The sequence below is a fragment of the Lolium perenne genome, chromosome 7 (genome assembly GCF_019359855.2).
Source record: "Lolium perenne isolate Kyuss_39 chromosome 7, Kyuss_2.0, whole genome shotgun sequence".
NCBI lineage: Eukaryota > Viridiplantae > Streptophyta > Magnoliopsida > Poales > Poaceae > Lolium > Lolium perenne.
The window spans coordinates 134,667,024-134,689,818 of record NC_067250.2 but is presented as its reverse complement, the minus strand read 5'-3'; the positions used below and the strand labels follow the sequence as shown (position 1 = coordinate 134,689,818).

Sequence of the window (22,795 nt, the reverse complement as noted above, 5' to 3'; positions counted from 1 at the left end):
CCTAGGCATTGACTTTTGCACAAATTTGACACCATCAAACTGCACAAAAAGCTCCCACATCTCTGTCTCTAACCTAAATTTTGAAGTTTAACCAAATGTTCAGAACATATAACCTAAATTCGATGAACAATAGCTACTGCAATCCAAAGATAAATGGGATCTTAATCACGTACCCGTTGTCGGAGATGTAATGGCTCATCGGGTCGATGCTGGAGTTGCTGCCCGCAGATGTCCAAGCGTTCTCCCATGGCGCTCGAGGCTTCAACGACGCCGACAGCTGAGGGACAATATCTGGATCCGCCGCCAAAGGGGGTATGCCCTCAGAGAAGTGCGGCTCGTTGAAGAACCAATCGTCTCCGCCAGGATCTTGGTCGTCGTCGGCCTGCCAACCACCAGGGCCGCCGCCGCCTCCCGTCGCCATTTGGAGAAGAGACAAGGGAGGGACTAGAAAGAACTGACCGAAACCCTCCCGACAGACGAAGACCTAACGGCCGTCCACGTCTACCGTGAAAGCATGGACACGTGGCACCTGATAGTGGGCCCAATATGCCAGTTTCGTGGTTAAACTCGGTCAAACGTGAAATCAGTGCTATGTATCGCGACCCTGCCTTGAGTTGGTGGTTATGTGTCGTTTAGCCTCAATCTATGGTCATGTGTCACCGAAGCCTCAATTGTGGTGGTTTTTTTTGTCATTTTTTTCTCATGTAGAGGCGATCTTGCCCATCTTCCTTCTGCTCCCATATGATCTTTTCTAAAAATTTGAATGAAATCATGTTCGAAAATGTGGTAGACGCGGACAAGAGATGCGACGGCCATTCTACCTCGAGAATGTCAGGCAGCCGCGACAACCCCTCCCGAGCAACCAGCTGTACACCTTGTACGGTCAATTACCCCGATTCCCCGCTGCCCGCTCCACCCGGCTCCCCGCCTTTCCTCGCCGTACCGGATCCCGCCGCAGCCTCGCGGCGGCGCGCCGGCAACCCCCATCGCCGTCGCGCCCCGCGTCCCCGGACGCCCTCCACCGCCGGCCGAGCTCACCCTCTGATGCGCCGCCCCAATGCTCGCGTCGAGCCGCCTGCCCAAGCACAGGAGCAAACCCTAGCTTCTGCCCCCGCATCCAAGATGGCCGCCCAACGGCAGCGCGCCAGCTCCAGCCTCGGCCGCCGCCACCTCGCCGGCGCGCTCGCTTTCCTCGCGGCCACCGCCTTCGCCCTGCTGCTCCTCCTCCCCCGCTCGTCGCCCCCCAGCTACGGCGTCGTCATCGACGCCGGCAGCACGGGCAGCCGCGTCCACGTCATCGCCTACCACGCGGGCCCGCTCCCGCAGCTGGACTGGACGCGCACGGCGTCACTGAAGGCCACCCCGGGGCTGTCCTCGTTCGCGGCCGACCCTGGCACCGCGGGCCCGTCGATCGCGCCGCTGCTGGAGTTCGCACGGCGGCGCGTGCCGCGGGATAGTTGGGTGCGCACCGAGGTGCGGCTCATGGCCACGGCCGGCCTCCGGCTGCTTGATGCAGCCACGGCTGAAGCTGTCTTGGAGTCATGCAGGGAGCTGCTTCGGGAGTCAGGGTTCCGGTTCCAGGACGAATGGGCCACCATGATTTCAGGTATGTTCACAATAAAAGTGTAATCTGCTCATTTCGCCTACATGTTGTGAAAATGTGCAGACTTGCCGTGCTTGCATGCCATTGTATATTCACGGGCTGAAATGTGCTGAGAAAATTCTTCAATTTGGTAGATTATTAATGTATAATAGGAGGCATAGGCGTGGCGGCACGCCGCGCCCGTTAGCCCGTGTTATTTAGGTTGTAGTGTAATTTTGATATAGCGTGTTATCTACATTGTGTGGCAGTAGTTTCCCTCTTCGTTAGGGCCGTGTGTCCTTGCTATGAAGTGATTCAAATAGAAATTTGAAGAGACAGCAGTTAGGAAATCATTTGCTTCGCTTCTGTTAGTGTAGCTTTACATTCAAGAGGCGGCAGTAAGGAAGTCATTTGCTTTGCTGAAAACTGATTGTAGTAGAAAGTAGAAGAGATAGAGAAGCAGCGTTCATATTTACATTCGATTACATAGTGGGGCTAACTGGCGCCCGTATACTGGGCAGAGCTAGACGGCGGTGCCGATCCTTGTTTCTACTGGCTTCAGCCAGATGGTGCCTGTGTATATATTACCTTAATTAGCAGTAGAGGAGCGGTCTGGCTAGGAACTCTGAGCCATACCGTTGTTTGTAGGCAAAATCAGTGGTAGATAATGACGATTTTCTAACTGGGACGGTCCGGCGACGGTGCTGTTGTTGCCGTCCGTGGAGTGCTCTAGCGTCAGAAGGGTGAGGGCAGATCCCGGGGCTGACCTTGCTTTTTGCCTGTGCAAAGGGCGGTTTAGGAAACCTGAGAACCAGAATGAGGGCTTGTAGTTTATAGGCCTTGTCGAGGAAGTATTTGTGCTGAAAGGAGTTCGTATAACAGTTTTATGATGCAAGCTCTTCGTTTGAACAATATGAATGCTCTATTTCTTGTGGTTGGGCTAGCCTGGCCTGGTGGAGATGAAGTTCAGGTGGTCGCTGCAAGAAAAAAGAGACTCTGCTCCATTTTAACATATGATGCGCACCATCAGTGCCATGGAACACTGGAGCAGAGTCCTCGGAGTTTAAGGTGGTCCTAAACCTGTAAAACACCAACCAGTAGGACAATTGCACACCTTAGTTATTATAGCCAAATTAGGGAGCTAACCGCTTTATCATACAAAACTCTGAAGTGAAAAGACCTAGTCAATAAATAACTGAAATAACGAAGACCTCTTCGTAATGCAGGCTCGAAAAATCAAATTGGTAACAACTTATCTTAGTTGAAGAAATGTTTAGTGCCTACCCAAAGCTACATTATCATCCTTCTGAAGGATATATAAGAAAACGTGGAACAATGAACACATACCACCTTAGGACCAAAATATTTCGCTCACCTACATTGCAGTTTCGGAAAACAAAGAAGGGACAACTTGCTTGGAAGAATTCGGGGGAATAAAAGCTCTTCATAGCAGTGTTTGCAAAGAGTGCACATTGTTGATGGTTGAATCACACTGGTATATTAAGATAATAGGCAGTAGATGAGGTTTGTTGGAGGCTATTTGGTTCATATCCTCAATTTGTTTTTAACCAGTGTGTTCTAAGAAGGGATTGTAGATAATATTGAGGCAATGCCAATGCAAGATACTCCAGAATTTTAACACTGAAGGCCAATTAATAATTTTCTGGGCATGGTTAGTAGCTGCAACATCTTCAAGCGACAGCAGAGAACAGTAGAAGACCCCCTTTAAGGAAAGAAATGGAGGCAAACATCATTTAAAAGCGAGATGGTTCTTGACCTGGATTAAGAAATCAAAAGTTATACGATGACCTCCATAACCCTTCATGGTCGCAGAGAGGGCTTACCCGTAGCCTCGACGCGATACCACATCCTAGATATATGCTCATTAATGTTGACTCCTGAGTGAACTGTGCTTGCAAAAAGCTCTAGGCTTATGGAACAAACCTTGTAAGAATAAAAATCTGATGCTGCATTAATTGTTTATTCTACATGAGAGCATAAACATGCAAGTCAGAGACCTCTGCACAATGGACATTTAAATGTAGGCAGCTTCGGCCGATCCAAGCAACAAAATCTGGAAAATATGAAAGAAGATTCAGGGTGTCACATATAGGTTTCCACAAATAGTGCAAGCACAGATCATGATCACAAGAACTGCAGGTTACCGAAATCAAACTTGTTGAACCAGGATGAGAATTATCAAAGTTTGTGGTAGCATGTCCACTCGGGCGTGAACACCAAAACTTGTGAGCCGGTTTTTCTTCCTATACTGAGTCATCACAGTAAAGAGGTGCTTTTTCACTTAAAACTTGAGGTTTACGAAATAGGGTACACCATTTTTTAACACCGTGTAGTGATGAACATAAGCATATATGTCATTGGGTCTGTGTATTAGTAAAGGGGACCAAGTAAATTGTTAACAACTGGACAGCAACGTGCATGTGCTGATGTGCAGTCGATCACCAATAAAAGCAAATCTTACTCCCAGGAGCCTCTGTGCAACCCTGTATAGTTAGTGAAATAAGTGAAGTGCTGAGGCAATGGCAAATGACACTCATGTAGCGAACACCTGAGCTTGGAGAAGATGAGTGGATATATGAAGGTTCAAGGATGACTTACCTGAAATGCTTGACTTGGTCAGAAAATAGTTTCCTAGAAGTTGTATTGTGAACACGCCTAAAGTTCAGATGGTAAAATTTCTAATATGAGGACAGTTGACAAAGTTGACCATACAGAAAACGAAATTATATGCTCTTGCTGTATTAACAGAGATAAGTAGGAAACATAAAGTACTTGATATACAATTAAACGGAAATATCATGGATATAAACTATAGCACGTGGATTCCAGAAATATCACATTGTTTCTGAATACATAAATGATGTTAGCCAGTGCATTGTTTTTTCTAACTTTTCCATCACTGACTTTAAAGCAAGGGAGGATACCTGTATATAACAGCAGAACCTCCAATAGAATGTTTTCGCTGTCAAGCTCACTGCCTTGGCACCTTCTACTTGATATTATGCTATCTGAAATGGCGGCAAGTGTATTTTGTTTAAAATAATAATTAACAAAAACCGGAACCCGTTGAAATAAGCATAGGTGATCTAAGCAAGAAACATGTAAAGTTGAGGATACAACAATGTACATCACAGTTACCTATATGGCATTGTGTACTGAAACTAACAGAAATTTAAGACACAAACTATTTCATTTTGTCATACGGTTTTTTCAGTTAATTGTAGCAAAGAAAAACAAAAGGAAAAAACGAATGGGAAGGATGCAGCAGGCAAGGTGATAATACTCACCGAATAGAAGTTCCGCATAGTGAAAGATACCTAAGTTAGCGATTTCTCTGTCTATCTATTCTTTGCAGCCTTCATTCAAACTGAGCTTCAAAACTTCAGATTCAGATTTCATGATACAACTGTAACATATGAACACTATCTTCAGGCCTCACTAAAATTGCCAAGCTCCCTTCAGAACAAATTACTCAGTATTTGAAATTGAGTCACGGCCAAATGTATATCGCATAAACAAAGTCCAGATGCCAGTGGCAGATGGGTATTTTATCTTCTGAATTCAACCACTAAAGAAAGAGATAAAGCAAAAAAAAGAAAAGCATATTTTTATCGATTTACTCAACCCAAAGCGAGGATATATGTAAAATTCAAGAATCACTTTATTATACTACATGCACACCAATTCAGAGCTCTAAGCAATATTTGATCTCCTTGTAGACCTAAGTCCTTAACTGAGTACAAAGGAAGAATTAAAACTTCAGCGCTGCATCAGCATGTCAAAAAGTAATTACATGAATCCCTTGCTTCCAGAAGGAAAACTAAAGTTTAGAAAATAGAGAAATCAGTGTGCATGATGATCAGTACCTTGTAATAGTAGTTATTTGTGATGTAAACACAGGGACCATGTGAATATGGAGTATTGTACTGAAAGGGATAGAAAATTCATACGAAGATACCTTCATTATTATTTTGAATATATTGATGTTCCCTAAGCTGCGCTTAGTGAGCCTACAACAGTAAGAGTTATCATAACAGTTGAATCACTTGAATGTAAGGGGATGATATCACTATCTATTTAACAGGTCGCAAATAATAAAGCTACTACTTCTCCATAAGAAACTTCCATACAGTCAGAAGCCACGTATTCTATTAACAGCAGAATGACTGTGATCAAATACGATGGAAAGGCAGATAGGTAGTCTATGATAGCATGAAAACAGTACTAAATCTCAATGCAGACATGAAAAAAACTGCACATTCACTCCAGGTTATGCGCATCATATCACAGAGATAGTATGCAGAAAACAAAATCACATAACCACTTTCAAATATGTAAAAGATTGATTATACGATACATTGCTAAATATGGCATATCATGTTCTGGTACCGATTTCCATTTAATCACACTGCAATAGGACTTCCAATCTGCATGAGATTGAGCCAGAAATTCGGTTAGAATTCCCAAAAAGCACATTTATCTCTAACAAAATCAGCTGCAGTTTTCTGCAGGTCCGCTTGCTGTCTGTAGTAGTTGGACTGGGACACGACCACCGGCAGCCATATCCTGGCGGCCAAGCTTGACGTGAGGTCGTAGAACTCGCAGGTCATCCTGTTGGCGGCGGTGTACCGCGATCTGCAGTCCAGAAATAAAATGCTCCATCAGATCAGGATCATCAAGTTGTGCCCTGTTACTGTAAATTAGCACTACAGCTAAAAAAGCGAGGCATGGGTAAATTTAGCCCTAATAAAAGTAACGTACCGAGTCAGTAATATATTGCCTCCAACCTACACAATACCCAATGACCAATTTGCTGTAATGCAAAAGCCACACGAACACATGAATTTTAGAGGAACTTATCTTCCTTGAATATAAATAGAACGCCCTAGAGAATATATTTTGGTGATACATCCAAACATCAAAAAGGGGCTGTAAAATATCTCATTCACACAATGCAACATGAACACCCCTGCACAGGAATAACAAAAAAGAGGTTTACCTGTCGGAATGCAGAATGTTGTTTCCAATAACCGAGGATTCAATAAAGTGGTACTAACATTTCCCAACAAACTCCATTACCTCCAAAACAATGAACCAACCTACTATGTTAGCGGCCTGGCAACCTGACCAGCCATATGTCATTCCAGTCTTTCAGCGCCCCCTATCATAAACAACCTAGCATAAACAATCACAAGAAGGGAACCATAACACTGGGAAAGCTGAGGATAACAACCGAAATCAACAAAAAATCAAGAAGAATACCTGATAAAAACAGAGGGTAACGTCAGAAATCAACCAAAAAATCAAAACCATAGGTGCAGACCTCGACTTGGATGGAGCACTCCACAAGAGGCACGATGGAGTACCTGGTGGAGATGGGGGTGGATATCAGGAGGAGGAACAGAGGAGAAAGCCAATCAAACAAAGCTGCTCCCCCTCCGAAGATCCAAATCGCATGTTGTTACCTGAACCTGAACATCCGCCCCTAACCTGAACATCTGCCCCTGGAAGGTGTGATTGCCGGTGGAGCAAGCCGATGGGAGAGATCGTGCAACTCCCAGTGGTGCAGTTCAGTGAAGAAGGCATGGCGGGAGAAGACAGGTTGGCCTGGCGGACGGGAAGCTCGGGCTCGGCTCGATCCGGGTACGCGAGCTTGGGGGTGACCGCGGAACATCACCGGGGGAAGGGGCGGATGGGGTAGCCTCGTCTAGTTTCTCCGGTGATGAAATTTGGAGAAGCATCCGGTGAAATTTGGATGAGCACCACCGAGCCAGCAGCGTGCCTCCCCAAGATATCCGCCTGGCCAGCCATGATAGCCGCCCCTGAAGAATTCCCCCAGCACGCTCGCCTCCCTAGATAGGTGCCCCAGCCAGCTAGGCTCGCCGTCGTCGGCGAACTCCCCCAGCACGGCAGCACACCTCCTAGTCCACCCCGCTCGCAACCCACGCCTCCTACCCCGCCGCAGCGGCTGCTGCGTCGACTGCATCGACCACCCAACTCCATGTTCCGGAACTCCCGCACCTTGTGTGCCCGGTGGTCATACTTGTACCACGTAAATCAAGATGCTGAGGAGACGGCGGCTGTGTCTCTTCCTCCTAGTCTGGCCGTCGAGAACGCGGAGCCACCGATACAAATAACTGCCAAGAACTCGTCCTGCCCGGCGCTTGAAAGTCCGGCCGGTGTAAACTCGGGAGAGTCGTGTGGAGCAGGAATGTCTCGAGATTTCTGTATCCATAGAAAACTGTGCACCGCTTTGACCACCGCCCAATCAATAACTGCCCCTCCGCTCAGTTCAGGATGGTGAGATGAGAACGTGAGTATATAGACTACCAACCCGGAACCAAATCTGAAGGAACCGGCAGCAATCGGTGAAAAGAGAAACAGACGTAAAACAACCGGTTACATCTTATGAAAAAATAATAATAACACCGCATCTGCAACACTAAAATCGTGATGAACAGTAGAAAATCACTTACATGGCATGGCTAAGGAATCGGTAAACTGCAACACTTTTATATAGGGTATAATGATGGGGTTGTGTCGAACTCGAACCAAGTCTAGTGTGCTGTTTGTTGTGCACAACAGCAGATTGGTAAAATTTTATGTTTCCGTCAAGGTCATTACTAATACATCTTAATCTTCTGTGCAGGAGCTGAGGAAGGGATTTATGCATGGGTTGCGGCAAATTATGCATTGGGTACTCTGGGTGGTGCTACACAAGATACTACGGGGATAATTGAGCTTGGTGGGGCTTCTATTCAGGTTTCGTTATCGTTTTCATGCTAAGAAGTTACTCTTGCAGTAAGTTTCTTAAGATTTCTTACCGCTGAGGTATTTGTGGATAACAGGTAACGTTTGTCACCAATAAACCTATGCCTCCGGAGTTCTCTCACGTGCTCAAGCTTGGAGACATCACATATAACCTGTACAGCCACAGTTTTCTACATCTTGGTCAGGTGATTTCTATGCATAAATATTTGTTTCTTCTGGATGCACCACTATCAATTATAAATATCCTCTTATTTTATCTATGGTATAATTCAAAGAAGTAAAATACAAGTTTGGCCCTGTTATTTTCGAATCGTTAACTGTTATATCTTATTTTGTGTGCAGAATGTAGCGTATGAATCACTTCATCAATTGCTGAGCAGACCGGGCCCTAAATCAAGTAAGTTTGTTAAAACCCATTTATAGTTGCTAATTAGGCTAAATTTGCATATATCTAATGCTCTATATATGATTTAAGCCCCATTCCATTCCAGGACTTACATTATGCAGAGGCTTTTTATGATCATGCTTCTTTTTCTCTCCTATCTTTAAATTGAAACCGGTCTGGTAGGTCGTACGTTGACCCTGTCCCCTTGTTAGCGATAGCAGGCCTCCGGCCTTTCTTTTTTCCTTTCCTTGTTAGTGCTATAAAATCACGCTACCAATTGGATCTCTTTCGGCACATGGATACTTTTGTCCGCTTGATTTCTTTCTGCAATTCCCTGCGACTTTTTGTCGTGACCTCAATCATCCTTTTTTCCATCCCAGTTCCATCTCACCCCGACCGCATCTCTCTCAATAGTGCCGACGATGCCCGTCCATCTTTCTGCGGGTCTAGCAGCGGCAGAGTTCAAGTGCAAGGAAGTCGGTTGCATCTAGGAAGTTGGACTGTTACGCTATCCTCCTCACCGGCATGGAGTTCTGCATGGCGACAACGGGGGCGAGGAGTCTGCAGGCGCGAGTGGCACGGTGTACGGCCTCTTCGATGGCCAACACCTGCACTTGCAAACTTTGTCTGCTAGCTATGTTGCCGATTGTCAGTTGAGTGGGGAACTAGAGATTTACAGGCGTGTGTGCGGCATGCCGAGAGGACGACACGGCTGGCGGATACCATTGCGGCGGCGCTATGTCGTCGATGGCCGCTTAACTGGAAAACTGCAGATTTCTTCAGACATGTGTCGGTGTGTGCGGCACGCCGAGGGGAGGACACGGCAAGGAGCATGCTGTGGAAGCATGTGCCGGATCTCCCAGTCGTAGGCTCACACACACAGTCTATTTTGGTGCCTGTCAAACGCCAGCATCAAGTAATCTTTAACCTTCTACAGTATATCCTAATGTATTCAGACCCATCATGTATATTGATCCTCCATGCTCTCCACGACTGCACTATCATACAGTTCTTGTCATTCATAATATATCTCTGCTACCAAAGAATGCTAATGCATTGATGGGCATGAATTCAAATGCTAACCTGATTTTTGTGAAAAAATGCTAACATGTTTGTAGAGAAACAAATTTGTTGTTATCGCCACTACTTAACTTTATACCAAATGATCTCCATTGCATGTAATAATGTTTTGAAGATGGATAAATTACACCCCTGTTTCTTGTTTGTTGGTTGCTTGACCGTCTATTTCTACTGGTAGATGTGACATATAAACTTATTGACACACTAGTGTCCATATCTTTTTGTCTAGGAGTTTTAGGTATGGCATAATCAAATTTGAACTGTTCAGTTACTTGCGATTCTTAGATCTAGGAGAGGAGTCTTTTGTTTTTATTTTATTTTTTTAAATCATATCTGCAACAATAAAAGATGAAAGGCGGGCCTGGCGCAGTGGTAGAGTATCTTCACTTATGTCCTGGAGGTCTTGGATTTGAATCAGCCTCCTTGCAGAATAATTTGCAAGGGAAGGGCTGCCTAGAAATCCCCTTCCCCAGACCCCACAATGTGTGGGAGCTTTCGGCACTGGGTATGCCCGTTGCAACAATAGAAGATATACTCATACACGCGGCAAATGCTTCCTTTATCTACAAGACACAAATGCGAAAGTTGGTTCTATGACTATGATGCGTATGTTGGTGAAAGTTGTTATTCATGACAACATAATGAAACCTAGAGCATCGTTTTGTTGAGGTTAGATGGCTAAGGTGGCTGATAGAGCAGCCTGAATTAGGGTAGAAATATGAGGGTGAAAGTACAAGTCAGTTAGAAATCATGTTTGACACTCATGAAATCCACGGCAACGCACGGGTTTCAGTTAGATGACATCTATGATGTTAGGCTAAATAACTTGGAAAAGTAGTTTAAATGCAAGCGTTGTCTCTGTACTTAAATTTCAATTTATCTTGCAGTGGCCACCCATTTAACTCATCAAGCTACATACAGAGATCCTTGCACCCCAAGGGGATTTTCGCGCATGGGTGGAGAAGTTAAACTTCCTGCTAGCATTCTTGAGTCAAAGGCGGAGTACAACCCGTTTGCTCATGCCGTTGGTAACTTCTCTGAGTGTAGATCTGCAGTGAGAACACTATTGCAGAAAGGACAAGGTAGGCCTCGCTCATATACTTCATCTCTATTCTATTCCTTTTCTTTATGTAAAAAGGGCTGCTTGACTTTTGAGCTGTGTAGTGTTTTGAGGAAGAAACCGTAGACTACTTAACTCGTGTTGTTGAATCCAGAAAAAAGTTAACTTTACTTTATCTTATACCTGTATAAAATGCCTAAAGATAAAAGGTGACTCTGCAATGACTTTTTGTGGAACATTGATGACTTATCAAAGTGATCATACCGTTGATGGTAACAAAATTTCCTGGTTCCTGGCATTTTTGGTATGGTCTGTGATTGGCAAGACATGCAAGACACATTGTCATTTTGTGTTTTCTAAGTAATTGTCAACTAAATTCATTTGCTTACCTACACTCCAGATACAAAACTTGCAAATACTATTACGTTTCCAAAGTTTGACAAGTCATAAAATACAATCTCTATCATGGTGTTATTGTTCTCCATTCATACCGAAAAAGAGGAGCTAAACATTGTTTCCCTTTCCAGAGGAATGTATGTATCATGATTGCCGTATGGGAGGAGCATTTGTACCAGATCTAGAAGGAAAATTCTTAGCAACTGAGAATTTCTTTCATACCTCGAAGGTTTCTGCCTCTCCATACTTCCCTCCCTCTCTTGGGTACTTGGTATTTCGGAAAGTTTGAGTTGATTACATATTTAGGCAGACAGAGGAGAAAAGCAATACCATTTGTCGCATTTTCCCCTGAATGTTCAATAGTTCAGCCATTTTTTGCTGTGGAAATGATGTTGAATTTTTGACAACTTAACAGTTCTTTGGGCTGCATTCGAAGTCTTTTCTTTCTGATCTGATGCTTGCCGGAGAGCAATTTTGTCATGGGGACTGGTCAAACATAAAAAAGAAGTACCGTTCTTTCAATGAGGGGGAACTGCTCCTTTTTTGCTTCTCTTCGGCATATATTGTGGCCTTACTGCATGATACTCTAAAATTTCCCATGGATCATAAGAGGTGGGCTCCCCTTTCACTGCTTAATATCATCACCATGTATCCTTAAATCTAGCATTTACAATGTTTGTTCTGTTTCAGCATTGATGTTACAAATCAAATTCGGGGTGTCCCAGTTGACTGGGCTTTGGGCGCTTTTATTGTGCAGAAGACACCAAACCGGACAGAGTACTCAGATCTATCAGTTTCATATCTAGACAACTATGACTTTTCTGGGTTGGTGCCACTTATTTTCATTACTACTGTGGTTGTATTTACAGCATGCTCCATCCTGAAGTGGAGAAGACCTCACCTCAAGACAATATACGACATGGAGAAAGGCCGGTACATCATAACCAGGGTCAGCCGATGAGCCTTGTGCCTCGTCGCTGGGAGTTGATGGAGTTCCTGCGACGGGGCACCAGTGACTGTAAATGTAAATATTCCTGATTTGATTTTTTTACTGCAGCCATTGTATGGTTCGACATGCTGCTTTGCTGAACTGGACCGAGTGTAAGCAGCCCTTTTGTATATTATGACTGACTTGGGTTGCTGCAGTACTTGTGGGTATAGAAGTGCTCTATTGGTCACAAATTATGTCACACCTTCTCCAGAGTCGGTGGACCATGAGATGGCAGCTGGCTGAGCTGGTGAGCTATTCGTGGCCCAGCTGTCAGAGACTAAGGTGGAAGAGGTGTGGAGTGTCGTTAGACTAGTCATGTGTGGACCTGAGAGTCCTTTAAACGTTTATGTCTATAAGAGACGAAGGGGGCAAGTTGTAAGGCATGTTGAATAAAAGTAAATGATCATCCCCTTGTTCTCTGTATCTCGTTCCCTTGCTCGTCTCATCCCACCTCCAATTTCCAAATCCACTGAATCCTGTGATCGTCCTCTACCTCAACTCTAGGGACATCCCAATCTGGTAATCAGAGCCTGGTCTACGCCCGCTCGCGCTCCACAAACTCTAGATTGGACCTGTAACATCCACTGAGAAAGGTGCTGGTTGCCTCGGCGACGCGGCGCAAAATCCATATCAGGGTAAGATTCGATTCAGAGGAGAGTCGCAATGGCGGCATCTAGATCGGCGCAACCATCGGTGCAAACAAATTTCGTTCTCAATAGGATGGAAGCCCTCCAGAAATCCATGGAGGAATTGATGATTTTTTTTGGCACCATGGCCGCCGAGGTGAAGACGGTGGCGAAGGAGGTATAGGTGTTCCGGCAACAGCTCGGAGATTTCGGGGAGGACTGGGAGGGCTTGGATGGGGTCAAGCGCCGCCTCGTTGAACCGGACAAGCGCGTCACACATCCACGGGTGCGTCACCGCCCCTGGATCACCCACTGGAGATGCTGAGGAAGCACCACACACGGGAGATTTCGTTGTGCGTCCTCGCCGCCACGATTTTCCTTGCTTCTCAGGTGACACACCACTCCTCTGGACCGATCTATGTCTCACCTGCTTTGAGATGTACAAAGTACCTGAACACCATTGGGTCAGTACTGCTACACTACATTTGGCAGGTCACGTGGCTCCGTGGTTTCAATCGTTCAAGCGTAGAGTTCGTCTGATTCCTTGGGATACATTTATGCAAGCTGTGATTGAGGAATTTAGACATGATGAGTATGATGGTCAGATGTCCAAGTTATTACAGTTAAAACAAACCGGGAGCTGAGTATAGATTGGCGTTTGAGGAGTTCATGTATCATTTGATAGCAGTTGATGATTCACCGTGCCCTCGCTGGTTTGTGAGTCAATTTGTGTTTGGTCTGCGCGATAACATGGGCTGTCCAGTGCGGCCGTGCGGGTGCAATCACCAACTAGCCTTACTTGAGCGGCATCTCTCGCCAGAATTCAAGAGGAGAAAGCCAAACACCACAGGCCAAAGGGCATTGGCTGTTGTTGATTCAAGTTCAGTATAGTCCAGTTCAGAACATGCTAATGTTGCCCCCGACTTGCAAGTGATCTTGACAGAGTTTGGTGATGTGTTCGATGATCCTAAGGAGTTACCACCGCAATGATCCTTCGATCATGCAATTTCTTTGGACAATAGTGCCACTCAGTAATTCTTGCCCTTATCGCTATTCTACTTTGCAAAAGGAGGAGATTGAACGACAAGTCCAAGAGATGCTCCATTCTGACATCATTTCAGCAAGCATCAGTCATTTCGCATCACCGGTTCTCTTAGTCAAAAACAAGGATGGAACCTAGCGGTTTTGCATCGATTATGGCAGGTTGAATTTGCTTGCAATCAAAAACAAATTTCCCCTTCCAATTGTGGATGAGCTGCTCGACGAACTGGCAGGTACCAAGTTCTTCTCCAGGCTTGATCTCTGCGCAGGTTATCACCAAATTCGAGTGCGCCCCGAAGAGGAATCTAAAACTGCTTTCAAGACACACCACGGTCATTTCCAATTGTTGGAGATATGCCCAAGAGGCAATAATAAAATGGTTATTATAATATATCTTTGTGTTTATGATAATGTTTACATACCATGCTATAAATGTATTAACCGAAACATTGATACATGTGTGTTATGTGAACAACAAGGAGTCCCTAGTAAGCCTCTTGTATAACTAGCTTGTTGATTAATAGATGATCATGGTTTCGTGATCATGAACATTTGATGTTATTAATAACAAGGTTATGTCATTGTATGAATGATGTAATGGACACACCCAATTAAGCGTAGCATAAGATCACGTCATTAAGTTATTTGCTATAAGCTTTCGATACATAGTTACCTAGTCCTTTCGACCATGAGATCATGTAAATCACTTATACCGGAAAGGTACTTTGATTACATCAAACGCCACTGCGTAAATGGGTGGTTATAAAGGTGGGATTAAGTATCCGGAAAGTATGAGTTGAGGCATATGGATCAACAGTGGGATTTGTCCATCCCGATGACGGATAGATATACTCTGGGCCCTCTCGGTGGAATGTCGTCTAATAGCTTGCAAGCATATGAATGGTTCATAAGAGACCACATACCATGGTACGAGTAAAGAGTACTTGTCATGAGACGAGGTTGAACGAGGTATAGAGATACCGATGATCAAACCTCGGAAAAGTAAAATATCGCGTGACAAAGGGAATCGGTATCGTATGTAAATGGTTCAGTCGATCACTAAAGTCATCATTAAATATGCGGGAGCCATTATGAATCTCCAGATCCCGCTATTGTTTATTGGTCGGAGAGAAGTCTCAACCATGTCTACATAGTTCGCGAACCGTAGGGTGACACACTTAAGGTTTGATGTCGTTTAAGTAGATATGGAAATATGGAATGGAGTTCGAAGTTTTGTTCGGAGTCTCGGATGGGATCCAGGACATCACGAGGAGGTCCGGAATGGTCCGGAGAATAAGATTCATATATAGGAAATCATTTTCTAGGTTTGAAAATGATCCGGTATTTTTCCAGGAAGGTTCTAGAAGGTTCTAGAAGAGTCCGGAATAAATCGGCATGGAGGGACTCCACCCACCTTGGCCGGCCAGTCTAAAGGGAGGAGGAGTCCCAAGTGGACTCCTCCCCATGGTGGCCGGCCACCCCACCAAAGGAAAAGGGGGAGTCCCACTCCCCCTAGGTTTGGTCATATGGAAGGTTTATGTTGGGGTCTTATTCGGAGACTTTTGACCTAACCCTTGGGGATTCCACCTATATAAAGAGGGGAGAGGAGGGGCTGGCCGGCCACACCAAGACCATCATGGCCGCACCCCCTCAAGGCTTCCCTAGCCGGCGCCCCCTCTCCCAAACCCTAGCGGTTCCCTCCTACCTCTCTCTCCCACATAGCTTAGGCGAAGCTCTGTCGGAGATCTCCACCACCACCGCCACCACGCCGTCGTGCTGCCGGGATTCCGAGGAGGATCTACTACTTCCGCTGCCCGCTGGAACGGGGAGAAGGACGTCGTCATCAACACCGAACGTGTGACCGAGTACGGAGGTGCTGCCCGATTGTGGCACCGTCAAGATCTTCTACGCGCTTTTGCAAGTGGCAAGTGATCGTCTACCGCAACAATAAGAGCCTACTCTTATAGGCTTTGGAAATCTTCAAGGGTGAGTCTCGATCATCCCCTCGTTGCTCCCGTCTTCTAGATTGCATCTTGGCTTGGATTGCGTTCTCGCGGTAGGAATTTTTTTGTTTTCTATGCAACGAATCCCAACAGTGGTATCAGAGCCGTGTCTATGCATAGATGGTTGCACGAGTAGAACACAATGGTTTTGTGGGCGTTGATGCTCTTGTTGTCTTTAGTTTGAGTACTTTGCATCTTTGTGGCATAGTGGGATGAAGCGGCTCGGGCTAACTTTACATGACCGCGTTCATGAGATTTGCTCCACGCTTGACATGCAACTTGTATTGCATAAGTGGCTTTGCGGGTGTCTGTCTCTCCTACTATAGTGAAGATTCAATTTACTCTTCTAGTGACAACACTAGTATCACCGTTGTGGTTCATGTTCGTAGGTAGATTAGATCTTACTCGAAAACCCTAAACCACGTAAAATATGCAAACCAAATTAGAGACGTCTAACTTGTTTTTGCAGGGTTTGGTGATGTGATATGGCCATAATGTGATGATGAATATGTATGAGATGATCATTATTGTATTGTGGCAACCGGCAGGAGCCTTATGGTTGTCTTTAAATTTCATATTGAGTAGTATTTCAAAGTAGTTGTAATAGTTGATACATGAGGTGAACAACCATGAAGACGGTGCCATGGACCTTGACGCTACGCCGACGATGATGGAAATCATGCCCGTTGATGATGGAGATCATGTCCGTGCTTTGGAGATGAAGATCGAAGGCGCAAAGACAAAAAGGGCCATATCATATCACATATGAATTGCATGTGTTGTTAATCCTTTATGCATCTTATTTTGCTTAGAACGCGGCGGTAGCATTATAAGATGATCCCTCACATTAATATCAAGATAATAAAGTGTTCTCCCCTCGTATGCACCGTTGCCAAAGTTCGTCGTTTCAAAGCATCTCGTGATGATCGGATGTGATAGATTCAACGTTCATATACAACGGGTGTAAGCCATGTTGCACACGCGGAATACTTGGGTTTGCTTGACGAGCCTAGCATGTACAGACATGGCCTTGGGACAACGGAAACCGAAAGGTTGAACACGAGTCATATGGATGATATGATCAACATGTTGATGTTCACCATTGAAGCTACATCATCTCACGTGATGATCGGTTTTGGTGTAGTGGATTTGGATCGTGTACCACTTAACAACTATGAGGGATGTTGTATTAAGTGGGAGTTCATTAGTAATTAGATTAAAACATGAACTAATTATCATAAACATAGTCTGAGTAGTATTTTGAATTATTTTTGTAGTATTGGCATCCGTTTTCTACCATGCGCTAGTCTTGTAATTGAGATAGAAATACTGTTAAAATCTGACAAGAAACTTTACGGATTGGGACCGTATTGTTAAAGAATCAAGAATTGATTAAGTCCTATTGCAAATTTTTAGTAAACGTCACATTGTTGATTCAAAGAGCTATGGTTTCAATTAGTACCTAAAGTTATCTTGTCTCCGTGAAACTTGAATTTCAAATTTGTTTGAAAAGTAAGGAGCTGAAAATTTTGTTTTCAGAAATAATCAAGGTATGAGATATATATGATATCTAAGACCTTATTGCAAGATGATAGAATATAATTTGGTGGGACTACATAAACTCATAAGTTTTATGGGAATGTATGAAGGTTGAAGACGCCAGGCGTCATAATCCTCCAACTATTGGGGCACTAACGATATTCGCATATCCATGAAATGATCGTCCTTAGTATGCACCGTTGCTAAGACTCGTCGTTTCGAAGCATCTCGTGATGATCGGGTGTTATAGATTCTACGAGTGCATGCAACGGGTGCAAGCCAGATTTGCACATGCGAATACTGAGGTTAAACTTTACGAGCCTAGCATGTACAGACATGGTCTCGAAAAGTCGTCATGATATGATGGATAAAATTATGAGTGAAATTGTTCATCATATTAAAAAGTTACTAATAGTGAAATCCGGAACACTTGTCATATGATGATCAACTTCAAAGTAAGAACCTCAAGGTTATTGGTATTTGACCGACAAACCTAGAAGTTATTAATGTTGAAGTGTTTTTCTGAATAATGAGGAAAGCTAAAAGAGAACTACAAAAGATATTTTGGCAGAAAGAAAATAAAAGACTAGAAAATCCAGCTCAGGTGTATATAAATGATATACATGTTATGGCTGTATTCCTAGTTTGGTCACACAATGAAATTCTTGGGTATTAGTACCATATTGGTTGGCATGAAGTGTCATACAAAACAACGCAATACAAGAATACAATGGCCTAAGTGACTGACAAGGAATATGATAGGAATGCACGTCTGGAACAAAAATAAAGTGTTATTATGTTCATCGTTGGCATTCTATCTAGCCCTTAGAATTTAGGGATTTCTATTTTCGTGCCCCTGGTTCGTTAGTTGTACTCAGTTTTCCCCAGCCTCTTAACTTTTCCCGAGTTTTCCCCTCCCTCTAGTTTGAAACCCCTCGCAGAGGCTCGGACGGGAGGGTTGCCGTCAGGTCAGAGGCCTTCCGTTACCAGTGACGGCTAGGGAGCCGCGGTGGTTTTGACTTGACCGTTGCTTTCGAAATGTGTTGACTATTGACCGGAAGAGCTGACCCAAAGCTTTCCCCTCCGCCCGAGATTGGAGGAGCTCACACACCGCCCTTCCGCCGCCACGCCATCCTGCCCACCTACCTTATGGCGTCGTCCGCCGGCGAGCCGGCCCCGCCCCCACCACCACCCCCGGGCTCCGCCTCCACCAGATCTGGATCTACCCCTGTCCTCTTTGAAATTCCGTCTGGTGTGCCGCCTATTCCCGTCAGCCGTGGAGAAGATTGGGAATCGGAGGGATCTAACGCATGGATTCCATCTGGGTAAGCATCGTTTGCCTATGTGAATTAACAGTAGGCAGTTTTTGAGCGCCAATCGTTGTTGCTCAACTAACTGCGTTGCTTTTCGAATAGGATGGATCCAGCGCTGAATTTTCGGCTGGTGGTTAGGCTGGATTCTAGCTTTACGCGTGATTCTAAACGCTGTAAGACTGGGTTTGACTTCCCTGCGGTGGTTGCAACCACCATCTCGTTAAGGGATTTCAAAGCTAACATCTGCGATAAGTACAGCTGGAGCTCTTTCGATGCAGTTCATTTCGAATATTTCAACAGCCCGGAGGGAAGATTTGTTCCACTAATTTCCGAAGACGATCTGGGAATTCTTTTTGCTTTGAATGCTTCTTGCCGGTTCGGTAAAATTCGTATCCATGTGGACAGGGGCCAGGCATCATCTGGTGCTGGGGCATCATCAGGTGGTCGGGCATCATGTCTCTCTACTGCTGCTGCCTCTGCTAATAGTGTGCGCCGTGGCGCTCCTTGTAGGTCCACAGCAGCACCATCTATCCCCAGTGCTAGTGGTAGCCAGATCATTCGTACGGTCGATGTGGAGGACGATGCAGACATTGAGGATCAGTGTCCTCAAGATGATGAGGATGAGTTGATGTTTCTTGAATTGGTAGATCGATGCAGTAAGCAGGCAATGGAGGATCAATACATGGAAGATATTGCTTTTGGTGCCAGATTTGATGACACTGATGATGAAGAGAAGAATGAGAATGATGACAACCTCGTTTTAGCCGATTACGAAGGTGAAGACTTGCCAACAATTGAGTGGAACAGGGAGAATCCCAAGCTTGCAGAAGGCACCGTGTTTCAAACGATGATGGACTGCCGTAATGCAATTACTACATATCACATTCTTACTAAGAATAATTATGAGGTTATTAAAAGTGAGCCAGGTAGGTTCACAATTAAATGCCCATACCCAAGGTGTAGGTTTAGGCTGCATGCATCCACAATGCGCAGAAGCAGCTTGGTTCAGGTACTACGCCAACCAGTTGTGTATTTAGATCACGGTGTAAAATTTGTTATCTATTACTGACATCCCTTATCATTATGTTTCAGATAAAGAAGAATAAGGAGATCCATAGGTGTCCACCTCTAGGGGGAGAGCCAGAGCTGAAAACAAAGCTAGCGAAGACTAGGTGGTTGGCAGATATAATCCTAGATTGGCTGAGAGAAAATCCCTCACTTGGTCCAACAGCACTCGTAAAAAAGGTGGCTGAGAAGTATAAAATGGAAGTACCTTACATGAGGATGTTCTATGCAAAGGAAATGGCTCTTGACAAGATCAATGGTCCATGGAATGAAAGCTTTCAGTTGCTTTACACTTTCAAAGCTGAAGTGGAGATGGCTAGTCCAGGCAGTGTTGTAGCGATAGACAAGCATACAGTTCCCTACAAATTGAAAAGCGGGAAGGTAATGCACAAGGAATGTTTTAGAAGGGCTTTTGTTTGTTTCAAAGCTTGCTGGAAATGCTTTTTGGACGGTTGCAGGCCTTATTTGGCCGTGGATGCATCAGCTCTTCATGGCAGGTTTAAAGGACAGCTAGTTGCTGTTACTGCAGTTGATGGACATAATTGGATGTTCCCTGTTGCTTATGGGGTTTTGGAGGTTGAGTCACATGAAAGTTGGACTTGGTTTCTGCAGAATTTGCGCGACCTTATAGGTCATCCACCAGGACTTGTTATCCACACAGACGCTTGCAAAGGTTTGGAGACTGCGGTAGAAGCAGTATTCCCTGGAGTGGAGCATAGGGAATGTATGCGACACTTGGTACAGAATTTTACAAAGAAATTCAAGGGTAAAGTTTTTACTGACAACCTATGGCCAGCTTCATACACATGCAGCTCTAGGAAGCATCTGTTTCATTTGGATGTGTTGTATAAACAAAAACCTGGGGTGAAGGAGTACTTGGATGAACATCATGGTAGGGTGTGGTCAAGAAGCCAATTCAATGAAATTTGCAAGGTAGACTATGTAACAAGTAACCTTGCGGAGAGTTTCAATTCAAAGGTCAAGTCATTGAAAGGGCTTATGCTGTGGCAAATATTTGATAAGATTAGGCAGATGATCATGATAAAGATCGATCTGCGTCAAAGAATTGCATCCACAAATTATGTTGGCCATCTCATGCTCCCATCTTTGATTAAGTCTTTGCATGCCAGGGCAAAACAATTGAGGATGCAATGCGTCAGAAAAGGAATTAATGGAGGCTGAGGTAACCTACACGGACAAAGAAAACAGGCAGTGGAGGTATCCAGTGAGTTTGGTTGATAGGACATGCCATTGTAGGGGATGGCAGATCCGTGGGATACCCTGCATACACGCATTGTTTTTCATGAGTGTAATAGGGGGTGAAGATGGTGAAGTTGATCAGTATGTGTCAGAGTATTTCTCTGTTGCCAAATTTAGGGCTGCATATGCTATGAATGTTCCTACCTTGTTGGAAAAAGACCAATGGATGAAAGTCGATCCAGGCTTCAAACTGTACTCTCCAGTATTGACTAGACCGGCAGGTAGGCCGAGGAAGAATAGGATCAGAGCTAGTGCAGAGGGTGGTGCACCGATTCGAAAACGTAAGTGCAAACGTTGTGGAATCCCTGGACACATTGCTAGGCTTTGTAAAAATGCAGTTGACCCAGCTTTTGGAATGGAAGATCAGGCGGGAGCAGCAAATGCAGAGGAGAATGAAGCAGCAATTCAACTTGAGATTGAAGCAGCAGTTCAACATGAGGAGATTGAAGCAGCAAATGCAGAGGAGATTGAAGCAGCAAATGCAGAGGAGATTGAAGCAGCAATTGAACATGAGGAGATTGAACTGATGGATCAAGAGCAGAGGGAACAGATGGATGTAGAATGGCTTCAACCGATGAGTCCAGAGGAGAGGGAACAGTATAATCGAGAGTGCCTCGAAAGTACTAAGGCCATGGTAGAAGCTAACTTCGCAGAGTACATGGCAGAAGAAAAAGCACAAGCTTCGCAGAAGAAGAACAAGAAAGAGGGCAAAAGGAAGGTAGACACCGGTAATATCCCTGGTAGGGTTACCCGGAGTAAGGTGGTGGCCCCGGCGAGTCACACCAGGAGCAAGAGAAAGATTTTATTCTGAACAACTAATTTGAATTTGTATGAACAATTTGTATTGGGGTTCCCTTTGTATTGGGGATCCCTTTGTGTTGAACAATTTGTATTGGGGTTCCCTTTGTATTGGGGATGCCTTTGTGTTGAACAATTTGAATTTCTATGAACAATTTGAATTTGTATGAACAATTTGTATTGGGGATGCCTTTGTGTTCAACAATTTGAATTTGTATGAACAATTTGTATGCCACATTTAAGCCACATTTATCATTTTCTCTAGGGTTTAGGGTTTTAGGGTTTTAGGGTTTTAGGGTTCAATTCAAAATAATTCAAAACATGGTGGAACCTTCCCATGGGGCCTTGTTATGTTACCTACAACCTAGAGAAATAATAATGGAAAAGGAAATATAGAGATATGAAGTTTTTATGCCAAAAGCTTCAAAACCACTTCCTAGTCCATGAGCTACTACATATGAAGATGCAGGGCTTTCTGCTCAATACACCTCCCAAATACCCACTATGCTTACAAACTTTGTCCAAATGAGTCCAAATTCATCACACTTGTGTATCTTTGAATTGCAAACAATATCTAGTCGGCCAAAATGTAATATATTGTTCAAATAACACAATTTTACAATTTTTATGCCAAAAGCTTCAATTTCCCTTAGTCCCTTTATTATTTGGGTGCCCCTGTTTTACTTAGTGTTACTCAGTTTTCCCCCTCCGGGCCCACTTGTTGTACTCAGTCCTACTCAGTTTTTCCCTTCCGATAAACATTTCCTCACTTTTCCCCCTCTTAGTTCTACTCAGTTTTCCTAACTTGTACTCACTGGCTGATCTCTGATTGGTCGAGATGTATGTCACACGGATCTTGGTTGG

At 44.5% G+C, this 22,795-nt stretch overlaps 1 protein-coding gene across 2 annotated transcripts; it reads left to right on the top strand.

The window, feature by feature from the left end:
- The first annotated feature begins 852 nt into the window (after positions 1–852).
- Positions 853–12,709, top strand: LOC127301692 (probable apyrase 6). 2 transcript variants are annotated; one of them, XM_051331961.2, is made up of 9 exons: positions 856–1,606; positions 8,253–8,365; positions 8,452–8,559; positions 8,717–8,771; positions 10,727–10,921; positions 11,427–11,524; positions 11,711–11,907; positions 11,986–12,072; positions 12,165–12,709. In XM_051331961.2, exons 1-9 carry the CDS (start codon positions 1,045–1,047, stop codon positions 12,331–12,333), a joined length of 1,584 nt encoding a protein of 527 aa, XP_051187921.1. In that variant the 5' UTR covers positions 856–1,044; the 3' UTR covers positions 12,334–12,709. The 2 variants fall into 2 exon arrangements, with proteins under 2 accessions (XP_051187920.1, XP_051187921.1); XM_051331960.2 differs by having other exon boundaries at positions 853–1,606; positions 11,986–12,709.
- Positions 12,710–22,795: the final 10,086 nt, after the last annotated feature.

What these genes read in the sequence shown, in the direction of transcription:
- LOC127301692 (XM_051331960.2), top strand. Translation starts at nt 1,045, where the DNA reads ATGCGCCGCCCCAATGCTCGCGTCGAGCCGCCTGCCCAAGCACAGGAG. An exon ending in ACTATTGCAGAAAGGACAAG is followed by an intron (nt 10,922 to 11,426) that starts GTAGGCCTCGCT and finishes TTCCCTTTCCAG; the next exon opens with AGGAATGTATGTATCATGAT. An exon ending in TTTCCCATGGATCATAAGAG is followed by an intron (nt 11,908 to 11,985) that starts GTGGGCTCCCCT and finishes GTTCTGTTTCAG; the next exon opens with CATTGATGTTACAAATCAAA.